General features: G+C 36.8%; 1 protein-coding gene across 1 annotated transcript in view; it reads right to left on the bottom strand.

Moving 5' to 3' along the window:
* The window catches only part of SCEL (sciellin), an 80,298-nt gene that overhangs the window by 42,731 nt on the left and 22,888 nt on the right, over nucleotides 1-14,679 (bottom strand). The window contains exons 3-6 of the mRNA XM_075089251.1: nucleotides 8,896-8,969; nucleotides 4,974-5,091; nucleotides 4,261-4,323; nucleotides 3,877-3,948 (exon numbers count right to left, since the gene is read on the bottom strand). Of these exons, the coding sequence (XP_074945352.1) occupies nucleotides 3,877-3,948; nucleotides 4,261-4,323; nucleotides 4,974-5,091; nucleotides 8,896-8,938 (296 nt within the window). The 5' untranslated portion in view covers nucleotides 8,939-8,969. The remainder of the gene's footprint in view (nucleotides 1-3,876; nucleotides 3,949-4,260; nucleotides 4,324-4,973; nucleotides 5,092-8,895; nucleotides 8,970-14,679) is intronic.

Here is a 14,679-nt window from a genome sequence, read left to right as displayed (position 1 = left end):
GGATCAATGAACCATTTACCCATCCAATGTTTTTCTGAACCAATCTAAATTTCTGTCCTCCGCAATATCCTGTGGTGGTGACTCCCACAATTAATATATGTGTTAGGGGAAAAATAAGTGTGCTTCTTTTTTTCTTTCTTTCCCCTCCCTTCTTTTTTTCTCTTTTTTTTCTTTATATCATTACCTAAACATTTCATACAATGTATCCTCATTCTTACAGTGCAACAATCAGAAAATACTCCCTCCTTACTCACTTTCCCTATATCACACTTTTCCAAGCTGAGGAAACTGTCTCTTCAGACATTCCACATATGAAAGCTATTCCATCCCTGTGATCATCCTTTCTCACCTTCCTCTTCTTTTTTTTTCTGATTCTATTATAGTTTCTTCACATAAGTGAAATACTGCATGCAGTGTTCAGTATGTGCAAAACATGTTCATACCACAACTGAACAGTGGTTTCTGGTTTTCTCTCAGTTAATTCTCTAATAAATTCTACCATTCCTAAGGATTAGATTATTAATAAAGCAGACAATGAAAGTGTCTCATTTGCTTCAGCCCCATCCCTTCAGATCTGATTGCTCTAAATGCAGTTAGGATTTATTCTTCCTGGAAGCATTTAGCACTTGGAAAAATAGCAATGTAATTTTAAAGGTCTCTCCCACTCTTTGTAAAATATTTAGTTAGTTGCTAAAAATAAGAGAGAAAGGCTGGCTGTGATCGTCTATGCAATGCAATTGTTGGCTGAGCTATGATATGTAGATCTACATGCCAGTACATGTATATGTGCACCTACTGTCATCAACCTATGGATTTATGTTAACAACTTAACTATGTTTGGTGTTTTCTTGTCCTTGCAGCCAATGGTGCAATTGCCTGTAGTCATCTGCAATGTCTTTCCCAGGTCCTTAATACTGAAACTGATATTCAAATTTTGTAGATATTGTGTTAGGCAAAATTCATATCAAGCTATAGATAGAATCTATAGATTCTATCTATAGATTCTATCTATTCATCTTCTTAGAACATGCATATGGCAGTATCCAGGAAGCAAAAAGCTGTACTTAAATGGCTTTTATATATGTTTTCACTGTCACATTTACACATGCAGTGAAGAACTTAAAATTACTCCTATTGTCCTCAGTTTATTTTGGATATATTTTAAAAATTAGAATTTCAATTACTATTTCACCATTTGAGGAGACATTCATCCAGATAGATCCAGACACTTTAAATCCTTGTCTTTTGGAATATTACAGTCATGGCCAGAAGAGATACAAAGCAGAATTGTGGAAAGATGTTCTAACCTCTGGCTTGAAAACAGGTAACTTGTAAAGACCTTATGCAGGATAGAAGTCTACTATTTTACAGCATCTCAGCTAGACAAAAATTATTTTCCATATAGACAACATGACTTACAATAATTCTGTAAACAGCTCGAGAGATCTCAAAGTACCAAGGTAATCCTTCTCAAGAGATGTCTACTAAGAGCAGTCCTTTAGACTTTATTCTACATTCCAGGAACATGCTCATTTTTCAACTCTGGCTTTTAGTTTTGAACAGGGAAAAAAAAAAAAAGAATGCTTTTTTCACACAGACAACTAAACAATATAGCTGTTCTGCAAACTGGTCTATTCTAAGTGTGGAGACTTCTGTACTATGGTTATGCTTGCCAGAAGTAATTCATAAGAAAATAAGGGAATTGTACCTTATGGAGAACATCCTTCACAGAGGAAACAGAAGTACCAAATTTGACTGCAGGCTACAAAAAGGTGCGAACAGAAAATAAATCACCACACCCTTTTATGCCTTAGGTTGCAAGTTTGAGGAAATGCAGAACACGTGGTCATCCCTTGCAGAAGTACCTGCTGGCAATGGGTGTGCACAAATTAATTCTGGAATGGCTATATTCCACAGTTTTGAGAAGACCAGTGATACGTGAGGAAAAACAAACAACTTGACTGCAGCTTCCTCATTGTGATCATTTCAAGATAGAACTCTCATTATTCACTCCATTTATGGTCATACTCCACATTAGTTATCAGAAGTGTATATTCACACCTATAATCCTTTCTTTGTATTCTCTGTCATCTGTTGCATATTAAGAACCCTTTATATTACATATTTGTGTACATGAAAACACAAAAACAGTCAGCTTACAACCTAAAATAATTCAGACATCTTAATATCTCAGCATAAAACAAGAAGACATAGAGTGGGAACGGACAACACTCTTCAGTGACGCTGTAGAAACTGGAATTGTCGATTGACTTCTAAATTAGTAATCAGGGCTTCTATGCATTAAAGTCAAGCCTTAAAATTGTTTCAAAGTCAATCAGCATATGGATAAGAGTGGATAAGCATATTCTACTTGAATTTCCAGAAAGCTTCACAGAAATTTGCTTTAAGAACTCTTAAATACACCAATCTCCTATGCGGTAATAAAGACGGTCCTTTCATGCATAAATAACCAGTTAAAAAGTAGGAAACAAAGATTTGGAATAAACGACAATTTTTCAGAGTGGAAGGAGGGATCTGTACAAGACCTGTTTTTCTTCCATATGCTCACAAATTATCTGGAAAAGAAGGAAAGTGAGATGATGTTGCTTGCCAATGGCACTAACTCATGGCAGTCAAAACAAATGCTGACTGGCAAGGCTTTCAGAAGTCTTCTGCTAACATGTCAGATTTCTAAAATGGCAGATGACATTCACTTTTCTTGGATACAAAGTAAAGCCTGCCAAGAAAAACAACTGATCTCTGAACCAGTTATTATGACTCAGGAAAGAAGTTCTGGAGTTATATAGATAATGTTATGAAAATTAAAGCTCAATTCTTAGCAGCAATCAAAACAGCAAATTCAATATTATGAAGTATGAGGGAAAGAATAGCAAATGAACCACACTGTTATACTCCTCTGTATATACAAGGTGTGCTCCCATCTTAAATACCTGCATGGAGATTTGGACCCCCAGATCAAACAGGCTAATATGGAAATAGAAAAGATACAGAGAACAGCAAGAGGCAAATTGAAGTTATAGAATGGATTCCTTGTGATGAGTGAACAAATACAGCAGGTTTCGCCAGCCTGTGGAATAATCAAGGGAGGGGTGATATCACACAGCTCTGTAGTTTATTCTGTTCCAGACTTCTATGGAGAAGGTAAATTTTACATAACAATTTTTTCATTATTTCTTAAAACAGAAGAAAGGATCTTCAAACAAAATCACACAGTACTAAAATCGAACCAAACAAGTTGCACTTTTTCCACAGTGTGCATTTAACTGCTGGTACTCATAACCTCAGCATGCTGTGGATACCAGATGTTAATGGGGGGTGAATTTTGAAGATGTGATGCAGAAAAAATCTGCAAACAGAGGCAGGGTCATGTCTTAACTCAAGATAGGTCAAGGCTGAAGAGGACATTCAAATTAAGCACTTGCATGATAAGCATATGATTCCGATATTTGTACTGATCTTGGTATGAAGTGGCAGCAAGGATTTGCAAAGAACTAGGGGTTTAGCCATGTTGTACTTAACTATTGGAGATAGGACTTTGATTTATAGTTTGAAAAACAGGAAACTGGGGAGGAGTAGATATCAACTGTGCAGAGATACTTACATTTCTGAAGGCAAGAAGACACAAAAATTGATACAGTAGAACAAGAGCAAGATGTCAAAAGAACCTTTTCTCAAATTACATTTCCATTTGTCTCATTGAGAATTCATGCAGGAATCATTCAAAGTCTTCTACTTAGATGCTTAATAAATAACAAAATTTTAAAATCCCAGTGATTTTATTCATGCTTTTATTTTTAAGACCTCCCAAAGGTATGAGAATCACAAAACACGATACATACAGAAAAAAAGCCCTACCTGTCCAAGGTAGTATCAGACCTGTATCGTCCAAGTACAGCTTTCTGCTCTTCCTTTTCATTTGTGCTACTGCTATAAAAAATGTTAGAAATGCCACTTTAGTCACTGTTTTTATTAAACAACTCATCACCCATAAAACAATATATGTCTTGAATTAAGGTATCGTACAGGATTTTAGACTGTCCAGATGTCAACAGATCCAACCCTGCATCCATTGCAATCATCAGCTTAACAACTATTGACATCAAAGTCAGATTTACAGTGGAAGCATGTATAGACTAAAACTGAACAAAGAAAGCTCTTGCTATAAAAGGCTACAAGTAAAAGGATAATCAGTTTTCTTTGGTGATATCATTAGAAAGGTGTTTAGACACTCTACCTTACCTGTGTAGGCTATCTTGGGATTTGTATTGATTAAGCACAGCCCTTCCATAGTTTTCATCAGCACTTCAAGCAAAAGAAATACAGTAGTCAGTTAAAATTTTAACATTAAAAATATAAAATTGTTTCTTGGCAAAAGATTTCTGTCCTCGATCAGATTTCACAGTTGCCCACTACCATTGTAACCACACCAGCTACAGATCTCTGCATTAGATGACTCCAGACATCTTGGAGTAGGATTTATCTCTTCCTGCATGCTATTCATGAACCAAATAATGAGGGCCTGGTCTAAAGGTGGTGTTTCTACTGTAATACAAGTCCTAGTTTGCATTACAGTAAATTTCAACTGATTCTGACTTAAGCTCCTTAAAAGAACTTGTCAAGATTTATAACCTTCATGCTTGTAAAAAGAGTCAGATAACATTCTTGAAACCTAAATACAGGAAATGTGGGATTTTTTTGTAGAGCAGAAGCCTGATATCTCATTAAATGCTCAGCGCTCAAAAGTCCCAATGAAAAACATAATCAGTGAAAGTCCAGAAGAAAAATACTTTCAAAAGACAGTCAATATCTCGTCAAGATAAGCAAATAATAGTTATTTAATGAAATTTGTGTAATTCTGTGTGATACTATTCATGAAAAAGTAGACACTCCAAGAAAATGTACAGAGTATACTGAACTAAATACAGAAGAAATGTATTTCATATCTTTCTTACCTTTCCTCTTCAGGCTTCTTCTTTATCCAGCTGTTATCTTGCAAAAGGGTCCGTCGTTTATTAATATCATGAGTAGCCTGTTGTCTGCTTTTAATTGCAACAGAGGGGCTCTTATTATCTGCAAATGCAGAGAAACATGTCTTGAAAATGAATGTATGGGATCATTTTGGAAACTTAAAGTACTATTAGGAAGGCTGAAATGTTTAAGTTTAGCACAGATTGACTCTTCAGCTATCAATCCTGTTTAGTGCAGACCATTTCCTTGAAAAGTTTGTTGCTTAATCCCTTCAACCTTGAAGGGGCTGCAGAAGCCCAGTTTACCAAACTAAATTCAGTTTCATCCTTAGTATGAAACAGCTCGGTATATTTTTAATGTAAACAAATATCACAGATCTGATAATGCAATTACAAAATACACATGCAACAGTGATTCCAGGAAAGTCAAACTAACGAATCGTATTTCCTGGGGTGTTGTCTGCGGTTTTTGTTTTTTTAGATGTGTGACATGATGCAAATTTCAAATGAAAGCTAGAGGTGATCACATGGTCCTCCACCTACATCCAGCCCAACTGCTGTGGATTTTCAGGTCTCTCAAAAGGGTCAGATTCTGTCTGAAGCTTTTTCCTCAGTGGCTGAATGGACAGGGACTCTTTTCTACCTAGGTTTACTAAACTTCTAATAAAATCAATACCTTTAAGGTCTCTATCTTTGCATCAGATTTAACTAAAATTAGTGTATGGTTTCAAAGATTATTGTGAGGGACAGACAGGCACGCACACTCACACTGTATAAATGTGGAAGCCTTATTTACTTATGAAAACAACCTAAAATATCTTTGCCCAGCAACATTGATATTTAGTATATTGGGGAACTAACAATAACTTTTTTTGTGAGAATATATATTCCTCACCATGTTAGAAAGCTGGTGTTTATCTCCTCTCATTTGCCTTTATGAGTGGTTTGGCCCAGAAGCAAGCAAAACTATTCAGTGACTATTGCCCAGTATTCTCATCTCTTTTTCTTCCCACCTCAGTGTCATATCATCATCCTGTTTGAGGTGAAGGTGAATATTGTGCCATTTTAACATTACCCTTTAAAATGGAAGACTAGAAGTTGAGCCCAAATAGAAACTCAATTTTTAAATTGTGATACCCAAACTTTCCCAGACAAGAGAAGATGAAAAATTAAATGTGCAAAACCTTGGCCAATAGCATGCAATTAATCAACAAACCGATGAGTTTCACAGGCTTTCCTTCAGAGACCTTCCTGATTTTCTCCATTAATTCCTCACTCTCTGCGCATCCATGCAAAAGGACTTCACCACCACCAGATTTCAGGAGACATCATTATCTGGTGTTCAGTAAGGACATTTGACTGTAAAGATTGTGTAGAAAAAGTGCACACTTCAAAGAAAATACATGCAGTCAGTATTATGTCATTTGTCAGAGCTGTGTTTTGGCATTCTGCTGTGATTTAGAAGAAAATGTAGCTCTTGCTTTTAATCCAAGAACTTCAGCTCTAGTGACAACATGAAAAATGACAAATAGCTACACTGAATGGAAGACCAAATCATAATAAAGCATTTATTTTAAGTGACAATGGCCAAGACTGATTTTTAAATACATTTTTCTCAGGAAATAAAAGTGCTATGGTACAGAGATAAAATACAGTATAAAAATGTATATCTGACTCTAATCCAAACCGTGTCTGCTGTTATCTGTTGCAATTCAGTATAGATATGTCCACACTGCCAAATAAAACAAGGGCAGTGAAGGAGTTAAAGGACTGGACTCATCATTCATGTTTGCCTAGTTGCAAGTGTTCTCTGGCTCTGTGTTGGACTTCCCCTCTCCAAGACTGAGCTGCTAGAGAAGTGACAAACATTTAAGAAGCATGGCTGTGGTAGTACAGATGTGTGTTGCTTTCTCTTGGCCCTGATGCCAAGGTTTAAAATGAACAGGCACATCAAAAATGAGATTTGTAAGCATGTGCTGAGAATTATAGTAGATCAAGGACAAAACCTCATCTATCCTCACTGCATGATTTCTGCATTGGCATGTTCACTGCCAACTGAGCTAGTTTTTACCTTAAAAATATTTATTAAAATGTGTCTTTAAAGACTTCAAAAAATGAAGACATACCAGCTTCACCTGCATAGCTCCAGCGGTTCACTGAAATGGCTATTAGAATAAACACTTCTTGCAAACTGAAAAGAGGAATGACCTCCATCATATATTTAAACAATAGCATTGTCTCATAGTCACTGTCAAGAATGGAGATAGTTGTAATTAACAAGCAAGTCTATATTAAGTGCATTTGCTCTAAATATTTACTCTTTTGAATATACTGATAATACTAGCAATGACTGGGATGTAATAGGGAATTGGACAAACACATATAGGTAGAAAACAACCTTTGCAACATTAAATAATCAGGGATTTGAATGAAGATCCAATAGCAAAAACTGTACCTTCCCAATATAATAAATATTTAGATATTTTTAATTTGGTATAATCATTTGTATTGAAAAAAAAAAGAAGTTAATTTTTGAAAGTAGGAAAAATGTGAGTTCAAGTTTATGCATTCCAGAGAGAAAACTTCTCTACAGCAAGGATAGCTGATGGCAACTAAAGGGCTGGAAATGATTCCAGCATTCCTTTCATACTGCTAGTTTTAGCCAAAGATGCTTTCAACTGTCTGTAATACATTTTAATCTGTGCTCTACTGGCAGTCATAACCTCCTCTGAACCTTGACAAAAATCCTCAATGACATGAACATAAGCATGTCTATATATTGAAAAAGTACTCAGTATGTATCCAACTATTAAAATTAACCTTGCATAGGCAATATTAGCTTTTTTCCTATAGCATTTCAGGAAAACTATTATCACCTACCCCCAAATCACTTGGATTTCACAGAAATCGTGGGTTTCTTAATTGTTTAGTGCAAAAAAAGGTTTTGGGAAATCTCCTATGAAGGTGATAGCCAAGGACTATATATTGTGGTTTTTTTTCAGGAAACATCATAAGCAATTTCCTAATGCATGAGGCCTTGGGTTTGCTGAAGAGTACCCATTTCTGGTCTAATTAATTATCTCCCAAGTTTCAATTAAAAAGTTAAACACAGATCTGATATAACAGTTTGGGTCACATGAGGCAGATGGAGCTTATCCCCTTCTTATTTTGGCAATAAAAAGTTTATGTCCTTAACACGGTAGTGCCAAGCTGCTCCTCGCCATGGCTGTGCCCATTTTGGTGTACTTAGGCCTGGCACGCCCCACCCAAACCAGGTCCTCATGCACCTCAAAACCTTTCCCTTCAGTCTTTGGAAGTATTTTGCAAGTTCGAGGGAAATGGAAAATTTAAGTGTGTTTCTAGTTTGCCCCTGGTCATTTCTCTGCACAAAAAGCAAACTCTGGCCCTCCTTAAGTTTTGTTCCTCCAGAGGAACAAACAATCCCACCTGACAAAGATTCATAACTTTTCTCTTCCCCTCCCCCCATTCTAATTTTCCTCAATTTCTCCTCATTTCCCCTGAGTGAGTCAAAGAGACAGTGTGGAGGGCAATGGATGTTGGGTCTGCCCACTGCCCTCCCAACCGCCATGTGCCTGTGGGGTTTCATCGGCAACCACAGGCCTCAGTGGAGGGGAGCACCATCTTGCACCTGGCCTCACTGCTCCACCCCACTGCACTGCCCGGCGCTGTGTTTCAGCCTGAATCTCTCCAGCAAAAGCTTATGCACAACACCACTAGCTTTGCAGCTGAAGAGGGTCCTACTGTGAATCTAATAACCAGCCAAAGAGTGGTGGCGTTGCCTGTGAGGGAGCTGCGCAATGGGCAAGGTGATGCTTGGCAAGGACGGAGGCTGTGCCGCAACCTCTAAGTGCCCTGAGAGCAGAAAATTAAGGAGACTCAGTATTACCGCTTTGATTAGGAGATTGTTTTCGTATGCTGAAAGCTGACATTTTGTGCAATGGGGTGTCCTTCTGTGGGAATCTAGAAGAAAACATGAAAAAAATTTAGAAGAGAGAGTTGGCGGTGAGATTAGGAATCAGCCCCAAAGACAGTTTTAGTTCATTTGCCACTTTGATCACCTTCTTGCACAAGTTTATTCTAACAGGGTAGAATGACTTAGCACTAGCTGCAGCCCTCTTTGAATTGAAGCTCAGGCACAGTGGTGGCTTTTCCCTCCCTGATGATGACTATGCGTATTCCTGCCCTGTATCTCTGCCTGTCACACCACCTCTCCCTCCTTTCCCTTATCAGGAGCTCCTTCCCTGAGAGCATGTCAGGTGGTGGGAGCCTTCGGAGAAGAAGATAGAGTAATGAAGAATGGGGTGAGGTGATTAGCTTAGCGGGAAGATGATATCAGGCTGTGGCTCAGAGCAGCACCTCAAGCGCGCGTGGGCTCACCCAGCCCCGCTGATGGGTCTTACAGCTTCTGTGGCCTGCAGCTAACGCAGGGGTCCAGGACAGAGGCAGTTCTGCCCTGAAGCAGTTACCCAGTCACTGAGTTCTTCCCTTACCTCAAATAAGGTTAAAAACTGAGCTTCCAAGACTGCTGATTTTAAAAAAATAATTATTATTTGGGAGTTGACCCATGCAAAACATTTCATGTTATGTTTTGAAACTGGTTTTTGAATATCAGCTTTCGTAGAGAAAGCATCGACCATAACATAATGACATTTTAATGATAAAATAATTCCCCTTAAGAAAGAAAAAAACAATCCTAACATTGGCTTAAGACTGTGGACAAAACTGACCCTCTTAAGCAAAAGGTTTCCTTTCTGAAAAGCAGCATTTTCCAAGAAAACAATGTTAAGCTGGAAAGCTCCCAACCAGCTCCACTGACCACACTGCTGAACTTTACAGAAGCACCAGGAAACAGTTTTCATGACAGAAGCAGTTGTTAAAAATCAGAAATATTCCCAGGTGCCTGGGTGACACAGTTGTCCTGGGTTTTTTTGCATATGTAGAGTGTATTGCTCACTCATCTAAGACAGAGGAGACTGAGAGACCAGAGTTTGTGGCTGTTTCTTTACTAATGGAAGGCAAAGATGTTGAATTTTGGCAAAAGCTTAGAAAAAATACTAAAAGTAATGCTGACAATGAAGCATATAAAACTAGTGCATGCCATAATGAATTCAGCTTAGACCAGATTTTTATTTTCTATGCTTTTACTGCCAGACAATCTCTAAAAGAGATTATGATTACCAAGAAATAAAAGTAGGAAATCAAAATCTGGACATAAACAAATACAGATCTTTTTAGAAAGTAAAGATACAAATACAAAAATAATAATGGAGCCCAAAAGTCTGCATATATCTTACCCAGTTGTGAAATTCCAGATGTTTATATGAGTTTAAAATTCTGGCATGTTGATTGGAAACCTCTGACCCACACTCCTTTCTTCTAATCTTAGTTGTTGGTATCAAGCATGCATTGGCACGGTGTGTGTAGAAAACATGTGACTGCTGGATCTGGTTTCCACCCAATAAAAATATGCTCAGGGCGATGGCGAGCCTTATTTATTTTGCAATAGGTTATAAAATATCTTTCAAAATTACTGATATAAGGTTTTAAACAGATATGCACTGAATTTACTAGAAACTGTTCAGGTTGTTACTAAGAAATCAGTCTTATATAGTAACCAATCTTGCTGTAAATTTTCCTGAACTGTCACAAGATGATAGAGAGGACTCTGATTTTTTTGTTTTCAGCTTAGCAACAGCTGGACATCTGATACTGGTCTGTATTTTAGTCAGTCCAAGGATAATAGGAAGTTGACATTTTGGTATATTTCACAAGCAATGAGCACCGGCACTTCTTCATCTGGAGAAAAAGCAGTAGTTTTGTATAGAAGGAACTTGGACATATTTTCTAATAAAGACTTTTAAAGCCATTTCCTAAAGGAAGTGACTCATAAAACTTTGAAAACGGAGCCATTAAACCAAATGTGGTCATTCTAAGGCTTAGAATACCTTGTTAAAAATACACATTTTGCAATTTAAATATTTCCCATTAAAAATAACAGGAAACTTCTATGTAGACTTCATGCTATACTATAGCCTTTTTTTTTTCCATAGATTCATGATGCAAACTGAAATTTCCCAGATAACTGGTAAGAAAGTATCATACCCCTTCGTTAAAAATAAACAAGAAAACCTTGGGCATTTGTTCTAAAATAGAAATTATCTCCAAAGTAAAAAATCCATACATTTTGAGGCTTGTCTTTAAAATAATCAGAATAAATTCAGATGCATTAATGACACTGAGACCTTGAAAAGTAACTGGAAAGCAGGTTTGGAACTCCTACTTGTATCCATGCATGACAAAAGAAATTCCAGCAAAGAACTAAAATCAGTCCAGAGCAAGAATGTTTCTTTAAACTTCTATCATTTAATTGAAATGGTGTTTTGTCTTTTGTCCTATATATATTTTTTAATGTTTTTAGGGCAAAACAATATTTCTGTTGCACATGTGTACAGCATCCAGAATACACTACGACCTAGTCTGAAAGTAGTATGCGTAAATGAATACGAGAAACAGGCACACTCCCTTTTACAGTCAGCACTGAAAATATGCCAGGTATTCTGAAATTTTAAACACAGGCATTTTAGCCTTACAGAATACTGCCATACAGTCCTCAAGGTTTACTTCTTGCTTCAGAACTTTTAAAATGTATATCAAAGATTAATCCATTAAAAATTAAAATGCAAATTAATAAAAATCCTACTTTAATCTCTAGCACAGACAATCAAGAATCACTGTAGTAAGATTTAAATTTCAAGAAATGAAAAGAATCTTGCATAAAGAGGCAAAATACGACTCATCAAAGCTTTTTTTTTCTGGTCTTCACTACTGTGAACTAAGTGTGCACATGTGTGTATCTATGTATGTGGAAAAGGGAATGGACAGGAGACTGTGAAGATCACATTAGTTTAAACACTTCAGCTCATAAAGATCTGGAACCATCACATTGTTTACACAGGTCAGTGAACTATTTATCTTCAGGGGAGAGAAAAAAAGAGTTTTTGACTTTGTAAATGAAATTGTGAAAAGAGAAGTTACAGGCTTCTGTAGGATAGTAGTAAATTGTGTTCAGGCATTCTTAATAAGATCTCAACCTCTGAAGCAAAACAACTCAGCTGGAATGCAAAACAAAAACAAACAGTAATGCAGCTCCAGTGTAATTTGAATGTAAAAACAGCGTCAGGGAACTTCAGGAGAAAATTAAAACTGCCCCAGCCAGTCCAATGAGCAGTTCCCAAAAAGTTTTAAGACATGCCTATCCTGGATTCAGACCTTCCCCCATTTTTGGGGAAATCCAAAAGCAATCCCAAAGAAATCCAGAAAAAACTTCAGACATGACTTCAGGGGAAGTCAAATGCCCCTCCAAGCTGATAGCAAGTTATTCAGAAAGCAGCACAGGTCTCCAAGTCCATTTTTATCACAAATAGCCATATTCACACTTCTACATTTCCTTTCCACATCCTACAGTGACTGATCAGCAGAAGACCTCATGCCTGCCTTAAATACTCAAAGCTAGACCTAGTTTTTAGTTGGTCTGAACACACCCATTCTTCCAACACAGAGTCTGCTTGCCTTCCTTCTTCTGTTCTTGGCTGTAGCTTTCTATGTAATTAGGTTTCACATATATGTATTGTTGTATTTAGCAAAATACATAAGAATAAAACAAACATTTCCTGTAAGAATCAGGTTTTCCACATCAGACTGAACTAGTTACAACCAAAGAAAGTCTTTATTCTTCAGCTGCTGGCTGTGACTAGTATTAAGACCTTATTTATAAATATTCAGATTATATGTATTTTGCTTTTAATAAACAGTATTTCTTTCCAAAGCTTAGAGGTACTGCATATCATTACACTGTTTAATAAGTTATTCAACATAGTAGATGTTGAGGGAGTGTCGAGGGGGGTACACTATTTCTCTTAAAAGTCAAAGCATTTGGTTTTATACTGAAGTTTTTCATATAAAGCATCGCCAAATGTGAATGCCTAAAATATCAGACTTCCTACTGTTATTAATGAACTGGGTGATACAAAAAGTTGTAGATGAACAACTGGTTTAAAACAAAAAATTTCAGAATTTTTCTGTCTTCCAACTTCCTGTGCTGCATTGCTAAAGCAGCCTCGATTGTAGAGAAGCCACTGAGTTTGGCATGTTCACATAAAAAGCCATCTGGGACAAACAGGTTTCTTATACATGGATCTACACAGCCACAGCTTGCTGCCTACTGGTTGCTACGGATCCTTAAAGTTCCAACTTTTCAAAAGCTTTAATATCTGCCATTTGAAAAAGAAAATAAACAGATACTTTGTTCCTTCCTTATCCCAAATACGAAACTTTCCACCAAATTTTCATCTTCTTGAAGGACTATTCTGCTCTGAAGGAAGCTGAAAATTCAGTGTCTTGTGAGTAATCAGAGCTCAGAATTTTAGAATTATACCAATAGAAATGTATAAAAGGTTAGGAAATTATGTTTCCTTTCAGTTTTAACCCGCTTGCATGCTTTCTCTGCAGTCCAGAAGAAATCTTGAATAGAATAACTATTGGTGAGCGAATAAAATGAAGGCTTACTTCTGCTTTACTTTTTGTTTCTTTGGTTTTTTTTTCCATTGGACCTGTTGATGTTAATTCTATACTATATGGTTTATCTTTCATTTATGTGCAATGAATGTGGAGAATATGACATTTTAAACAAAAGCACATTTGGTCCTTCCTAATCACAGTTTCAAAGCACAGTAGAGTATTTCCTTGCCTTAACAACTTTCACGTCAGGTCAGCAAACTTTGTAATTTTTTTCCTATCATTTCTCTTGAATATAGGAAGACCTACATGCGTGAGCAAGCAACTGATTGAAGTCATTCAAACCTGATACAGGATAAAGATCTTCAAGTCTTAGAAATAAGGCCCTGGGGAGATATGTCATTACGGTTCTTCTGGATAGACATCCATAAGTGTGTGAGGTGAAATCTTGCTGGTTTGGAAGTCAACACCAATTTTGCTGTTGTCTATATCCATATTTTCTCCCCTCAAATATCAGAAGTGCTGTGACTGTGCTGTCAGACCTGGCTACCTATACTTCAACTCAAATAAGAATTTGCATTTATAAACATGGTTTCACTTCTTGATCATAGAAAAAGGCTGTTTTTCAAATCACCATCACAGCTAGAGCCACCCAAAACTGCACCATCCTTTACATTTCCGAACATATGATCTCCTAAATAGCCTTAAAGGCCCACTCTCTCAGGTGCAGTTCCGTATGTATAACTGGTGCTGCACTTTCTTCTGCACTGCCATAGCTCAAGATTGTAGGTCAGGACATGAAAGAGAAAGAATGATGTACTACAGTACCAAGCATGTAGTCAGAGCTTAACAAATAAACACTTGAGTATCATTTATATTCTTCGAAATTATAAGTAACATGATTCTCTTCATTTGTCAATTAGTTAGTCTCTCTGTCTTTTGCTGAAAACTACATGTAAAAATAAATACATTTCTTTTACAGATATCAAAAAACAACAAAAACGTGTTCCTAGAATGAATTTTTTTTCAGGAGTTGCATATCAGAGCAACAGCCATATAATACATTTGTAAAATTCTAGAAATAATACATTGCATTTAAATGAGTATTTTACGCTACAGTTTAGGCCACAGAATTGATAACAACCCTCACAGAGAA

Source organism: Phalacrocorax aristotelis, chromosome 1 (genome assembly GCF_949628215.1).
Source record: "Phalacrocorax aristotelis chromosome 1, bGulAri2.1, whole genome shotgun sequence".
NCBI lineage: Eukaryota > Metazoa > Chordata > Aves > Suliformes > Phalacrocoracidae > Phalacrocorax > Phalacrocorax aristotelis.
Note: the sequence above shows the minus strand (reverse complement) of the source record. Positions and strands in the feature narration are given on the sequence as shown.